General features: G+C 35.2%; 1 protein-coding gene and 1 pseudogene across 3 annotated transcripts in view; both read left to right on the top strand.

Moving 5' to 3' along the window:
• The window catches only part of COL11A1 (collagen type XI alpha 1 chain), a 491,783-nt gene that overhangs the window by 301,567 nt on the left and 174,512 nt on the right, over positions 1-15,704 (top strand). For all 3 annotated transcript variants that reach the window (XM_064488770.1, XM_064488772.1, XM_064488771.1), the window contains one exon: positions 14,412-14,579. In XM_064488770.1, the coding sequence (XP_064344840.1) occupies positions 14,412-14,579 (168 nt within the window). The remainder of the gene's footprint in view (positions 1-14,411; positions 14,580-15,704) is intronic.
• Positions 1,369-1,958, top strand: LOC105085638 (superoxide dismutase [Mn], mitochondrial-like; annotated as a pseudogene).

Below are 15,704 nucleotides of genomic sequence, written 5' to 3'. Positions count from 1 at the left end.
ATTTATCAGTTGCAGTCTTTGGCCTACTACTGACTTGGCTAGTGGTTCTTTAGACATTGGCTGATCACCAGACCTACTGTTATCTGGTAAAATAAACTCTTTGCTTGCTGCGCATGGAATTAGAGACAGTGCTATTAATTTAGGAGAAAGAACTCAGAGAAAAGAAAGGTTATCATATTTCAGAGTAAGAGACCAGCTTAAATACGACTTGACAATTGAGAACTAAAACAAACCTGTGTAAAAGTGCTTTAGCACAATCAACTTTTGCAATCCCCTCAAACCTTCTTTTTTTTTTTTCCTTAAAAAGCATTTCTTTCTTATTTTAACCAAATTTAATTGCTCTTGAATGGCCCTGTACTGTACAGGCCAATGAAGGTCCCTATTCATAGAACCTGGGCGCACAGAGTGTCAGTGGAAGCTTCCTTCCTCTGTCTGACTGGTAGACTGACATCCGGGCTTAAAGGAGTGAACCTTGGACTGTAGGAGGTGGCTGGCTTTCCTTCCCTACTCAGATTTTCACAAACAGCTTCCCAAAGGGACGACTGCCAGAAAAAGCAGTCATTGCAATTCCTGACAAAACTAGTAAGAAGCTCTAGCGAACTTTCATACTTTGCGCTTAGATCGCTCTTCAGAGAAAGAGCTGTAAATATTAGAGTGGTATTTCCCCTTCTCTCTTTAGACCAAGAGAGGCGCACAGCCTACTGCCTTCTGTCACTCTTCTTTTTGAACCCTGATGAGTCTTCAAATACTTCACTGGTTTTGAGGACAGATGCGTCATCCAAATGGTCCATCATAGTGTAGAGCATCCTTCAGGATGTGTCCCTCTGTGTGTCCAGGTCATGATCAGCCTTTTCCCACCTGCTACAGCCCCACTCCCATTCATCCTGCACTTCAGGCACGTTAAACCTCTTGCCTGTATTCTCCCCTATCTTTAAACGCACTGTTCTCTTTCCCTGGAATATCTGTTCCCCTCTCATCCATCTAGCAAATGCCTTCTCATATTTCAAGATTTAGTTCAAGCTTCATCTCTCCAGGCAGATGTAATAATAAGCTGTAACACTGAGCGCATGCTTATTACGTACCAGGCCCTGTTGTAAGCACTTTTCATATAGCATCTCATTTCATTCTGACAATTGCCCTGGAAGTAAACTAATACTAAAATTTCCATTTTACCCATGAGGAAAGTGAAAAACAGAGAAGTTCATTATCTTGATTAAGGTCATACAGCTACTATGAGATGGACCCAGGATTGGAACCCAGAGAGCCCTTGCTCTTGATCACTTGTCCATGTTTACTATATAGTGTATTCTTAATGCTTCTGCACAGCCTCCCTGACTTGTTTATGACTATGGTGCCCTGGGGCCTAACATTAATGCACAAATCATGTAGCTGCACCACAGCAAATATGTAAATTGTGTGAATAACTTGAATGTCACCAAGGAGAAATATAAAGAAACTCTGGTGAAAGGTGATGTTACAATTCAGGTAGCTCTTCAGTTTGCGTTAAAGTTCAGTGGTGGCGGACCTGACATGCTTTCCATTTTAGGGACAAACCTAAGCCCTAATGATGATGGAAAACTCAAAGGGGAGTGGATTCTCTAGTGGAAGCTAGAAAATGTTATTTTATTTCCTTTGACTAATTTAAGGAGAAGTTGACTGTTGTATCTGTTAGTGTTCAAGGCTCAGATTAGGGTTGGCCTGGTTTCATTAAAGAACAAGGACACTTACAAATTGCTGCCTGTTCTAATCAGAATCCATTATAAAGAACAACAGGTCTATTCCGCTTTATGGGACTGATGTATGGGAGTATGTTTATTACTTTTCAATATAAAAATGTCAGACCTGATTATCTAAAAGCTGTTTGGAATGTAATCAATGGGGAAAATGTATCTGAAAGACACGTGGTTCAAACCCCGCCCCCAACACACACAAAGTATAATTATTTTTTAAAATTCTGATTCATATGTTAGCCTTCCTTTAGGAGTAGCTGGGGAATAATTACTGTGATTTAGTTTTCTTTCTTTCCCTAGTGTCTACCAAGATGCCAGAATGCACAGTATATGATATAGTCACGGCTTAGATTATTAATTATTTTACCTTGCTCAACAGATTGAAACAAAGTCAAAATCTAGTTAACTGGGAGTTGAGTGAAGTGACCTTCTCACGTCTTGTTGTTTGCAGTAATTAGAGCCTCCCTCCCTTTTCTTCTACTCATTCTCTGAAAGTAAATGAATTGCTACTTCTTTCTAGCTGTCTTCATCTGCAAAATAGTTTTGCACAGTCTCTCCAAGATATCTTTATATATCCGAAGCAATTGATTGACCATATTACCTCTAAAACTGTAGTTGGCTTTAACATAGAAATCAGAAAGAGAAAAACAATATATGAAGTCATATTTTTGCTTTGACAGTAACATAAATCATCATTTCACTTGTCTACTGGTGAACAAGAAAGTTAAATCCAAGAATGATATCAATATGTAAAAGCATTAATTGGGATAATTCCTGTCATATATTCATTTCTGAACCTTTTATTTCAATTTTATGTGCTATTAAGGATTGTCTGATTTTGCTTCATAACTATTAGAAAGAGTAGCCTGTCTATATTTATTACTTTATGTTTATTTTAGTAAACTAATTCTTCAGGTTAGAAAGTAATTTACATATTACCCATATAATTATTATATTATGAAATACCATCTTCGAAAGGCAAGGAGTCTATAAAATTTCAAGCGCTTACTAAGATTAATATATAGTAGTTGTAGAATTTTTTGGATGAAAATTTTGTATTTTTTATATTCTGTTCCTATCTGTTGTATATTTTAGTTCCACTGAAATCATTAGGATAAACATTTTTATCTGCTTTATTTAGTGTGCCCTAAGCACAAAGAACAGAGCCTGTCGCATAGTAAGCATTTGGTAAATTTTTGTTAAATGAGGATAAGGTGTTGATCGCAGCTCAGATAATTTTGATGTACAACCAAAGGTTTATGAACCTTCCATAATAGGAAATAATGTATACAGAAATTAGGATATGCCTGAATTGTGTAACAGGGCACTGGAAGTCAAGTGAAAAGTTATTTATCTGCTAGGTGCATATCATTTGATAAATACCTCATTGCCAAACAGCTCTGGCTCTGCAAAAACTGATTTAAGTAGATCAAATGATTATGATTTTGATGTTGATGATGCTTTTTTAAAAACTCCTCCTCTCCATAGCGTATAACAAATGCCAATAGGTATTGCTCTTCTCAACATTAAAGTCAAATGATTGTATTGAAAATATAATTTTAGTTTTATAATAAACGTATTTTAATAACTTTGACCATGCGTTTCCAATATCACAGTCTCACCTAGTGTTTGTTCTTCCTTTGCCATTCTCAAAGTCGTGACATCATTTCTGTTTTTGACTTTCAGTTCATATAGGCTTTTTATGATATGAGAAAGTTCAGGATTGAGGTTGTTCAATAACTGTGAAAATTAAATGACCCTTTCCTATGTGCAGTCATTGTATTAGGTGCCAGGACTACAAAGATGGTATGCCATCTAGTCTCATGGAGTTTGTATGTTACCAGGAGAGTGCTGGATTAGGGGACAAGACATAACACAAGACAATATGGGTGTGTTTTTCTCTGTAGAATGGAATCATGTGACTAATTGAAAAGTGCAGGAAGGCTGCTAAGTTGGCAGGGTCAGTGCATACTTTGATATCTATCCCTACTAGGTGGTTCCAGTTGCTTGCAACCATTGGCTTCTCTGACAAATAACCAGGAATTAGGGCCATGCTGCTTCTTCTGGAATAGTCATCCTGTTGTAGAGTCACCTGGGGTTCTCAATGATACTTAGTACAGTTAAGTCACACTTGATATGAAGCTATGACCATCATAGAGTTGAAAAATATGAGTGAATAATCTTCCTAGTTTAGAAAGGAGTATGTTCAACACATTTATAAAATCTATTATAAGAAAAAGTAGCCTAACATTTTTAAACCTTAACACATGATTGTTCTTGTTGCTAACCAAATTATAGCATGTTTTAGAACATAAAGTGTACATAGTGATTTTTTTTGTTTCTGAGGGTTAATAGTTGGACCAAGATCTCTATTTTGATTATTTGAGAGAACAAAATATTTATTGCAAGCATTTTTAAATCATAATGATTTACTCCAGGGAAACTTCCATCAAATAGAGTTTTAAAATAACCATAACCTTACTTAAATTAATTATAATTTAAAATAGCATTAATAGGCTATCAACTCCCACAGTTTCATTTTTATCCCAGACCTTGCCCCTGAACTTCAGATTCATATATTCAAAGGCCTCTTCAGCTATTTCCAATGGCATTTACTAAGTCAAAATTAGCATGCTCAAAACTGAATTGCAGAACCCCCTTCCTGAAATCTGTTCCTCTCAGTCTTCCCCATCTCAGTTAATGGCAACACAATTAGTCACGATGTTTGAGCTCAAAAGCTTGGAGTCAGCTTTGACTCGTTTTCTCTCATACTCCACATCCACTTATCAGCAACTTCTGTCTGCTCTGTGTTTAGAATATGTCCAGAATCTGACAAAGTACTTCATCTCTCAGTCCAAGATGACAAAAAAACCCAAAATTTTACACTAGAGCAATCCTTCTTCTCTGCTCCCTGATTCCGCTCCAGTGCCCCTAGGGTCTGTTCTCAACATAGCCAGCCACAGTTGTCTGAAAAAGTAGTTGGTTCATGTTACTTCTCTCTCCTTAACTTCCAGTGGTTTTCCGTCTCACTTGGAATAAAATCCAAACTCCTTGAAGATCCCACAGGACCTATACAATCAGCCTTCAGCATGACCTCACCGTTACTTCTCTGACCTCATCTTTTATACCCCTAGTATTTCCTTTGCTGGAGACATATTTGTCTCCTTACATTTCCTCCATTATCTTGGGCCAACTCCTATCTTAGGTTCTTTGCACTTGCTATTCCTTTTGCTTACAATGCCATTCTGTAAAAATATCAGGGTAGAGGAACATCTTATGGCTTTCTAGAATTTGCTCAAACATCATCTTCTTATCGAGGCTTTTCCTGTCTTTCTTGTTTTATATTGAAATCCATGCCTCCTCAACCCTTCCTATACTCATTCAATGCTTTGTTTTCCTCCTTGCTACTACTCAAATACTTGTCATTTATGAAAGGTAATGACATTTAAAATAAAGGTTGAGGTTTTATTTTAAGGCTTTGTATAAAATATAGAATCAAATCATTTTAGAGTACAAATATTGCCTTAAATAATTTGGGCAGCTTCTAGGTCATACTTCTCCAAATAATTCCCATGGCCTTTCATTTCGTTTTACATATTTACATATAGACAATATGAGGGCCAAATTCCACATAGTAAAATATTGTACTTTTTTGATAGCCACCGAGCACATTGATCCAGTTGTTTTAAGAGATTATAGTTGGGGGGGAGGGTATAGCTCAGTGGTAGAATGCATGCTTAGCATGCATTGAGGTCCTGGGATCAATCCCCAGTACCTCTATTAAAATAAATAAATAAACAAAGAAAGAAAGAAACCTAATTACCTCTCCCACCAAAAATTAAAAATAAAAATAAATTAAAATTAATTAAAAAAAAAGGAGTTATAGTCATATAGAAATAGTAACGGGAGTTTGTACTTTGTTTCACTGGTTTACTAGAACAATGAGGTAAGACTTGTAGTTACTTAGAAAGTAGAGGGGAGATGTTCCCAGCTGTAGCCCTAGAAAGCAATTACAATTTAGATTTCATCAGGAAGATGTAAACACATGTTGATATTAAAAGCAAACTTTTAATTGTTCCTAATTAACACTAAATCTGGGATCCTGTGTTTTACAGATTTCTCTTAACCACTAGGTAGGTCAGAATTAGAGTAACTCGTGAACAGTGACTGGTCACGAATACAATTGATTTTGATGGAAGTCATATTTTTCCATTAGAATACAATTGATTTTGATGAGTCGTATTTTTCCATTAGTTCCACTTCAGAATGTTTTACTATTTATTTTTTTCCTTGACCTTTCCAGTTTTGAGTTTCACTGTGTAATTGATTTTTTTTCCCAAAAAACTGGTATTTTCACAGAGTTATAAGGAAGTACATTTACATTTGATCATTGAGTTTTTATTTTCTGAAATGGTAGTACCAACAGGTTTGTTAAGTGTTTGGTTTCATAAAATTAACTATAAAACTCCTAAAACTCCAGGCTCCTGTTTTATATTGTCTTTGTCCATGTTATTCTCAATTTGATGCTGTTCTTTGTTTGAATATCAAATACCCATTTTTTTCCCAAGAAGCATAAGATATTTCTTCTCAAAAACTTGAGTCTTGAGGTGCTTACATTTATTTTATTCATTTTTTTCCTGTAGGGAAATATATTCTTTAAAAATAGGCTTAAAATGGCAAAACATTTAAGTTTAATGTAGAACTCCTTGGGGGAAAATAAACTAAACACTTTCCATGCCCAGGACTATTTAATCTAAACTGTTTGACTATAATCTTAAACTTGCAATTTACTAATGTATTCAAGCAGTTCATTTCTCTTGTTTTGTACTTTTTTGTCTACAATGATTAGGTTATAGAATGCAGACAAAAAAATCTGGTAATTTAAGCCAAATAGAGTTGTGTTGGAACATAGGTCACTTATGTGATTTAATTGCCATTATTTATGCCACATAGGCATTTAAAGATGAACTTCCACACCTCTTTAAATATGGGAAAATTTAAGTTGATCTGTTTTATTTTGTAATACTTCATGTTGGTTTATAATACAAGGTTGGTATGTGGCATATGTGTGTCTGAAATAAATGCAGGAATAGCATCAGAGAAAAGACACTGAAATATTAGTTTTTTAAAAAATCTTTTAACAAACAGCAAATCAGGGTTAATTTAGTTATACTAATATCTATGCAATGTGAAGACACAATTGTTGAAAGTGAAAAATATTAATGATATCAATGTATTAATGTCAAGTGGTGCTACAGGGTGGTAATGGAGCAGTGAACACAAAAATATAGATTTGAGATTCACTTGTTGCTTAAGCTAAGTCCCAGGAAGCCTCCTGGGGTTACGTGTCCCTAGGATAACATAAGGACATGCTGGAGAGATTGCTAAGCATCATGTGATTTTCATGGATGATATCTAATGAACCTTTAGGGACAGAAAACTGTTCAGTCTTCTACTGACTGTCCATAGATTTCCCAAGGTAGTCAGAGGAAATGGATAACAGAAATCAGGTGAATTACAGCTCCAGGGAGACACTGGTGCTGCTCACTGGAACTATTAGAGATGTTTAAAAAGGTAAAAATGTTGAGAAAATAGTGCTTTTAAGTATTATTTTCATTGAGTGCTTACTATGTCTTAAACATGATCCTCATAAATTAAAATGCCTTATTTCATTGTCAAAATTTGGCTATATTGAAGAAACTAAAAGTCTCAGAGGGGTAAGTAGCTTACCCAAAGTTATACAGATAATAAATGCTGACCGTGGGTTAGAAGATGAGCTGTTCCCACGGCAGACATTGAGTTATTAATTGTTGTCTATTCACTTGTCATATCCTACATTTTAGACTCTTTATTAAGGGCTCTTACAGTTTTGAAATATAGCAGATCATTGATAGCAGTTAAATTGTAACAGATAATCACTTCTCTCTTATTTTTCCTTTTGCCAGTCCTTCATCTCACTACCACGGGAATACAGGAGCACTCCTTTTTTTTTTTTTTAATACTTATCTAGGGCAACAATGCATGCATTTCATGACTGGTTGGGAGATGTTTTATAACTTTCTGTGTTTCATTTTTATTTCTCTCTTTAATGATGTACTTCATATATGGCCTGGGATGTGAAGTACTGGTGAGGATAAGTGACTGTCAAGTAGTGGGGAAAGCATCTCACATACTTTAGAAAAGTCACCTCAGACCTATGTTCTTGCCATCCCTGATACGAATGGAAACCACTTGTCAAGCTCTTCAATGTGCTGTTTATAAAGGCGACATCCCCGGTCCTCTTCTTTTTATGGATGAGAAAGAAGCTTCAACTCTGAGACAGGATGTAGCCACCCATTTACTCATTTATTCACTCATTCATGAAACATCTCTGTTGATTATTTAGTTTGTGTCAGCTGCGGTGGTATTTATGCATACCACAGTGAGCATCAATACTGCCAATGTTTCCTGTCAGAGAGTTTGCAGTCTATCAGGGGAAGCAGACATTAACCAATAAATTACAAGCTTGGCAAAGAGGGAGAGAGAGAGAAAGAAATTAGGTGGCATGAGTATGTAACAGAGAAATCACGACCACAATTTAGACCTACACTGTGCCTGAGATCACACAGCCTAGAATGAAAATGAGATAACTAAGCAAGCAAACAAAATAGAGTGTGGAGTTTTCCAAGAGGAATATAGGGCATTTGGGATCATATGAGAGGGTCGCATAACCCAGCATGGGGGGGGTGAAGTAATGATTTCCTGAAGAACATCATGCCTAGGCTGGTATCAAAAGGTTGATTAGTTCTGAGTCCACCGGGTTTCAACCCTAATTACCCATTAAACTCATCTGGGAAACTTAAAACATATGAATGCCTGGGCCCCACCCCAGTCATTCAAGTTATTTAGCATGAGAGAACTACTGCATTAGTTCTAGAGTAGGACCCAGACAGCTATATGTTTGAAAAGCTCTCCAGGAGATTCTGATGACAGTTACGATTGAAAAAAATCAAGTCAACTATCCATAGCCAATTAGGGAAGGATTGAAAAAAATCTCCAACAAAGGAAGTACACTACATTTTAGAAACTGAAAGTTTATTTCAGCTGGAACAGAAAATTCTCCTATTTGGAGAACAGATAGGAGTTAGTGTAGATGTCTTACTTGGAGTTTGTGGCTGTGACTATTCATGGAGGAGACGTGATTTTTCTCAAGGTCTTCAGCAGCCGTGATGCGTCAGGGAGAATTTGGACATATAAATTCATTCAATGTTGATGTCTCATCAGGACATGACTAGTTCCATTTTCTTGAACTCTGTGCTGTCTTGGACCTATGCTGTCATATCTGATATTTCTGTCACCTTCCTCCTCATTGATGAACCTATCCTTCAAGACTCAGCTTAAAAGGACCACGTGGTAGATATTTTAGCCTTTGTGGGATGTATGATCTCTGTCAGCTACCAAGCTCTGTCATTATAGTGCAAAAGCATCAATGAATAAATGAATGAGTGTAGAGCTATATTCCAACATAAACCTTTCATGTAATTTTCATGTGTCATAAAATATTATGTTTCTTTTAATTTTTTTAATCAAGTAAAAATGTAAAAACATTCTAATCCCATGTACCATACAAAAATAGGCATCAAGGAGGTCTTAACCCATAAGCACAATTTTCCTAGTCACTCTTCTAAGACATTGTTATACATATCAACTCAGCTCTCACAAAAACTCCTTTAGGTATACATTTTATTTTTCTTGTTTTACAGATGTGGAAACTGAGGCACAAAGCAGTAAATGTGTCCAAATCACACAGATGCTAAGTGCTAGATGTGGGATTCAGACCAGTCTGGCTCTCCAACACTTTGCATTGCTGCTCTATACTACTTACCGGTTATGGGAGTATGTGAAGAAGTTTAAAGGAGGAATGAATTAGAGACTAAACAGTCAAAGCATTGTGTGACATTAGAGCAGTAGCCCAAGCAGACACCATAGGCACCAAGGAGAAAAGCTTAGAGACCTGGGATAGACTGATCAGTGAGTTAGTGGAGGTGTTCAAGAGCTCAACAGAACACAATAGGAAAGACAGATTAGGCCCTCTCAAATGTTTGTTTCAAGACAAGAGAGCCCTGTGGACTTCAGAGGAAGTTGCTTCTATATGTTTCACATTATTGTCTTTCACAGTTAACCAATATTTTATGTGTGTGTGTGTGTGTGTGTGTGTGTGTGTGTGTGTGTGTGTGTGTGTACTTGTTCTCCTTTAGTTTTGGAAAAAGTCAAGTGTAGGCAAATAATTAAAACTAAGTGTGAAAAGTACTATGATAGAGGGGAGTGTATCTAACCCAGCTTTGGGTGATGGGAAATGCTTTCAGGAAGAAATTGCACGTTGGTTATATTTTGCTTACTCCTCAGCAAAGGATTTATCAAAGCTCAGAGACAGGAGAAAGAACATGGTGGGCAGTCTGGGAAGTCTGAGTCCAGTATGGTTGGAACACTGAGGAAGGAATTAAGGGGTCATGAGATAAAGGATGGAGAAGCGGTAGTGGTGGGGAATTGGGAGAATAAGTGGGTGTATCCAGATCATCAGGATTTGTTATGCAAGGTGTATGCATACAATCTGGAAGTTAATGGGTTTCCCTGAAGGAGTTTAAGCAAAGTGACTTGAGGCATGGAGTTTTGGAAGCTCCCCCAAGCGGGTGGTATGCAGATTGATGAGAAAAGGCATTGAAACCAGTTAAATGGCTATTGTAGTAAAGCACTGGGTCTGCTATCCTATTCTCCCATTTAGTAAACAAAAAAGTGTACAATAAAAGGCAGGAAAATATTATTGAACAAAATATTGTGCTGATTGAATACATCTGAAATGTTAATCATGGTCTGTGCCATTAGTATTGGCACCATAGAAACAAAATATTAAGGACATTTAATATTGATTTGAATATGGAGATTTTACTTTTTTAGACACATCGAGTTAATTTACAATAAATTATTGCTTTTAATCTTTAAACAGTTGAAGTTCAGTTAATAACATATGAGGAATAGTTTCTCCTTGTGTGTGAGTGTATATAAAATCGTAGAACCCATATAATGAGAATTGGTTAAACGTTATAATTATGAGATCAAATAACAGGCAGATTTCAAAGTGGCTTAATTCATGATTTAGTTTACTTGAAAGGAAAAAAACTTTGAGTTGATTAACTGAGTTTTACGTTTTTGTAACTTTATATGACTTCTGGGAAAAAAAAACTATTTGAAATCTTTATTACCTATCCCTATTAAATTATTTTTGGTAGAGTGAATTATTGCTTCATATCATGTGTCTCTACACAGAACTTAGTTTAGGCTTTAAAAATAGAGTTCTCAAGTCCTGTAGAGGGAGTGTGTTTTTATCACATTACTTTCAAAGGAGAAACTAACAAATGTAACAAAGCCTGTGCTCTTGGAAAAGATCATCCTGTTAAAGGGTAGTTTGGAGAGAAGGAAAGTTGTGGTTCATTTTATGTATTATTTACTGATATGTAGTTGGGACACTGACCATGGGGCTGCATCCTTTTCTTCACAGAATTACGGGTTTCATAGCTGTGTTCATGTAGATCCTGGAGGCTTTACCCTTTCCCGATGTAGTTTTGCTAATGGCTTCAGAGCAAGAAGATAAGATAAAATAAGCAGATTAGATGCTGTGCTTCTAGAAACAGTCTCCTTCAGAGTAATTTATACCCTGAAGCATGGATTGAGTTTAATTTAAAGCAAATATAAACATGAGGAATCAATGAACTGACTCAAGATAATATAGTGTATTTATGTTTTAAGTTTCTTTTTGCACTATTTTTATTTATGGGCTGTAGCAATGAGGATGACCAAGTGGAATGAGCCAGATTCAATGGTTGCACAGACTTCAGGAGTGCTTCATTTGCTTTCTGGTTCTCAGTTCCTTTATCTGCACAGTGGGGACAAGAACACGTGGCCTGCAAGATCTGTGAGGGTTAACGCTGTGAAGAACTTAGCCTAGTGACCGTCAAGTATTAGGTCTCTGGGCACCGCAGCTAATATAGTTATTATTTTCTTAGTTTTATGACAAGAGAAAAGAAGAATGTGAGAATATTCAGGTATCTGACTGGCCTGAAAAATTGGCCATTGCAAGCAGTACTACTGCAAAAAGTATTCTTGAATATTGTTGTTATTCTTTTAAATATTCCAAGGCTAAATTAAAGAGTATCATACTTGATAGGGTTAATGATCCCTTCAAAATGTCTGATTTCCATAAAGAAATGGATTTTTGACTTTTAATAATCTAGATATGTACTCTTCTGGATATGTTGATTTTCATTCAGTAGCTTGATAAAATAGGTAAACAGTTGCTATTATTAAAAGAAAACATTTGTTATAAGGTAAAAAATTATATAAAGCTTCATTCACATATGTTTGTAATTTAATAATTAATTTAAGAAATGACCAGATGCACATTACTCACACATTCATTCATTCATTTGTACATTCTATAGCTAACTCTAGTTATTATAAAAAAGTGTTAATTGAAACTGTTAATTTTCAAAGAATACCACTCTGTTGCAGGTCACTCCCTACTTTGTGGAGTGTGATAAATTGTGGTGATGGTATTTCCTGATTCTACAGTCAGTTCCATTTTCATTCTCATTAACTCCTCCGAGTGACAGTGGATTTATAAAACTCAACATGTTTTGAGATTTGATGACAATTCTGTATTTTTTTAACCAACAACTGAAATTTTCAAATCAATAACATTGGTCTTACTTTCTGCCAGAAGTGACGTCTTTTCCTTCTGCACAAAAGAGTACTGTGTGAGTCTCTATAAAACCCTAGACACTGCCTCTTAAACAGTCGTTGGGGCACATGTATTGTGCCTCCTTAATTAAAATCTAAATACTTGCAGTAGGGACTGTGTCTCAGACATGCTTAGTGATGCATTGGCCAACACAAGGACTTCTCTGAATACTTTTATTTTTGAATAAAGATAGAAAGCCAATAAAATAAAAGTATTTTGAGTAATATGGATTCTAAAATCTGGTTTTCTAACAATGCTTACACCACATGTTCATGTTTTGACTTGCCTAGTGAATTAAGTACATAATTAGTTGTGGGCCAGGGAATTTCAGGGTCTAAAAAGAAATCATTTGTTTTTCTATATGTGGTTTGTTTCACGTAGCATAATGTTTTGAAGGTTCCCCCATGTTGTAGCATGTATCAGAACTTCATTCCTTTTTTGGCTTTTTTTGTGTGACTGTACTGCATTTTGCTCACATATTGATTGAAACTTCGATTGTTTTCACCTTTTTAGCTGTTGTGAATAACGTTGCAAAGAACATTTGCATACAGGTATCTGTTTTAAGTCCTGACATTCAATTCATTTAAATATATACCTAGCAGTGGAATTGCTTGGTAATATGGTACTTCTATGTTTAGCATTTTGAGGAATATTATATGACTCCACTTACATGAAATTTCTAGAATAGGCAACTTCATAGAGATGGAGAGTAGAGGACCAGTTGCCAGAGCCTGGGCAGAAGCAGGGAATAGGGAGTTAATGCTGAATGATTAACAGTTTCTATTTGGGATAATGAAAAAGTTTTGGATACAGATAGTGCTAATGGTTGCACACCATTGTGAAGGTAGTTATGCTACTAAACTGTACATTTTTAAATGGTTAAAATGTCAAATCTTATGTTGTATATATTTTTCCACAATTTAAAAAATGAATAGCATAAGTGTAATATACCAAAACCAATAAATTCTACAGGTTAAATGAGTGAATTGCATGGTATGTGAATTATATTCCAATAAAGCAGTTTGAAACATTGAGTTTATCCAAAAGGATTATACTTACAAAAGGGAGGTTTAAGGTTCCAAAATTATTTTATGTTGACCACTTCATGGTAGCAGGAGGTCACTGGAAATGGACTGGATTTGGGAAATTTCTGCTTCTGCCAATGAACAATCCTGCCCTAGACACCTTACAGCTACATAAAAGGGGAAAAAAAGAATTACTTGTCTCCAGGGGACTTCCAATCTAAATCATAAAGCATGAAGCAATGTCCGTGAGGTTACTCTGGCAAATTTAGACGGTTAAAAATCAACAAATTATACATAGACACATATATTCATGCACACTTAACACAGGTGCACACAGATACTCAGATATATACATTCTCACAAAATGTATACATATATTCATATATACTTTGTAAATAACTAACATGGGAAAGCACTCAAAATAAGGGGAGTATATTTTGCTACCTATTCTTTTAGACATCTTTTATCTCTGGGTATGCAGTATGGCTTAGTAACTGCACATTTTTCAATATTTATATATAGCATTCATTATGGGTTTGAATCTTCAAAATCACCTTTGTTTAGATTATGAATAGTTGTATAGAGATTCTATTAGAAATTAATGGAATATATGTGGAATATATACAGATGCTGGCTTTCTCAATATCTGTTTTGCTTTTCTGTAATTTGATTTCTGATTTGAGATATTTAGTGTTTGAGAATATTATGGTTTATATTTTACATGCTGCGCCAATCCTCAACTTTCCCAACCCAAATGTTAGGGAAGCATGGCACGTGATAAACAGATTCGAGCTACAAACTATTTCCTCTGTTAAAAAATACTTATTTTAATATTAGCTCATTTGTTCAATTTGTTTTCTTATTTTTTAACTTACTTTTCAGCTGCTCCAGTCGATGTACTAAAGGCTCTAGATTTTCACAATTCTCCAGAGGGAATATCAAAAACAACGGGCTTTTGCACAAACAGAAAGAATTCAGAAGGTTCAGATACTGCTTACAGAGTTTCAAAGCAAGCACAACTCAGTGCCCCAACAAAACAGTTATTCTCAGGTACGTTCTCTTCATTGCTATGCCTGCTACTGCCTTGCTAATTATCATTATTTATTTTTATCATGCTGTATAATGTACTGTTATGGGGAGATTTTTCATAATGTCTTGAAAAATACTCGGTGAATATTTTCTTTCTGCCTATGAAAGCGCTAATTGACCTAATAGCACTAATTGTCTGGAAATCATGAAAATGTAGGGAAAGGGAGTTGAATAGTGAAATGACAATTTCTGGGTATCACATTTTCTAAGCAGGTAATTTGTTACGAGTGCTTGTGGGCTATTGGATACACATCATTTATTTTTTCTTATGGCTTTACTAAGTTGGGTGTCCTTGTTCTAATTTAACAGAAGAAGAAATTGAGTTTCACTGAGACTTTCTGACTTGTCCAGATAACAGGGGGCTAGTATTTTTAATGCAGGTCTTATCTGTTGCCAAGGTCAATATTGTCTGTAATATAAAATATTCCTTTTTTTTGCTTTGGGATCTTTTAAGAAGCAATGTATCATTTAAATTCTTCATATTATCCTCTACTGTCCCCACTGAAAGAAATTCGAATTCCCTATTTTCATATAAAATTACTTTGTAACAATAGAAAAATTACGAATCAAGGGACTAAAAATATTGCAAAACAAGATAGCATATTTTTCAGGGAAGAGCATTTAAAAGTATTTTTGAAAACACATTTATTTTGATAAATCATTGATTCTTCCAAAATATTTCTAATTTTGCAATAATTTGTGGTGGACAAAAGTAACCGAACTACAAATATAAAGACGGTTAATGAATAATTTTTCTGACTTCAAAAATAAAATTAAAATAGTTATTAAATCCATGAAGTATTTTTCAAGTCAAATATGAAACTTTTGAATAGTAAAAATTAAGTTGCTTTTATATTTATTCGTATTCCAATGCAGACACAGGAAAAGGGTGGGAATTTTCAAGAGAGAAAAATAGATTAATGGAAAGCTTTAGCAATATTCAAGAAGTTAGTTTATATATTTTTTTTATATTTGGCTTGTCATCTCAGGATCTGTTTATCTGCCTTTCTAGTGTGGTACTTATTTTGATTAATTTGACTATTTCTTTTGTTTTATTCATGAAAAAAGAATACAACATATGCCTCT

Source organism: Camelus dromedarius, chromosome 9 (assembly GCF_036321535.1).
Source record: "Camelus dromedarius isolate mCamDro1 chromosome 9, mCamDro1.pat, whole genome shotgun sequence".
Lineage (NCBI taxonomy): Eukaryota > Metazoa > Chordata > Mammalia > Artiodactyla > Camelidae > Camelus > Camelus dromedarius.
This window is presented reverse-complemented; position numbering and strand designations above follow the sequence as displayed.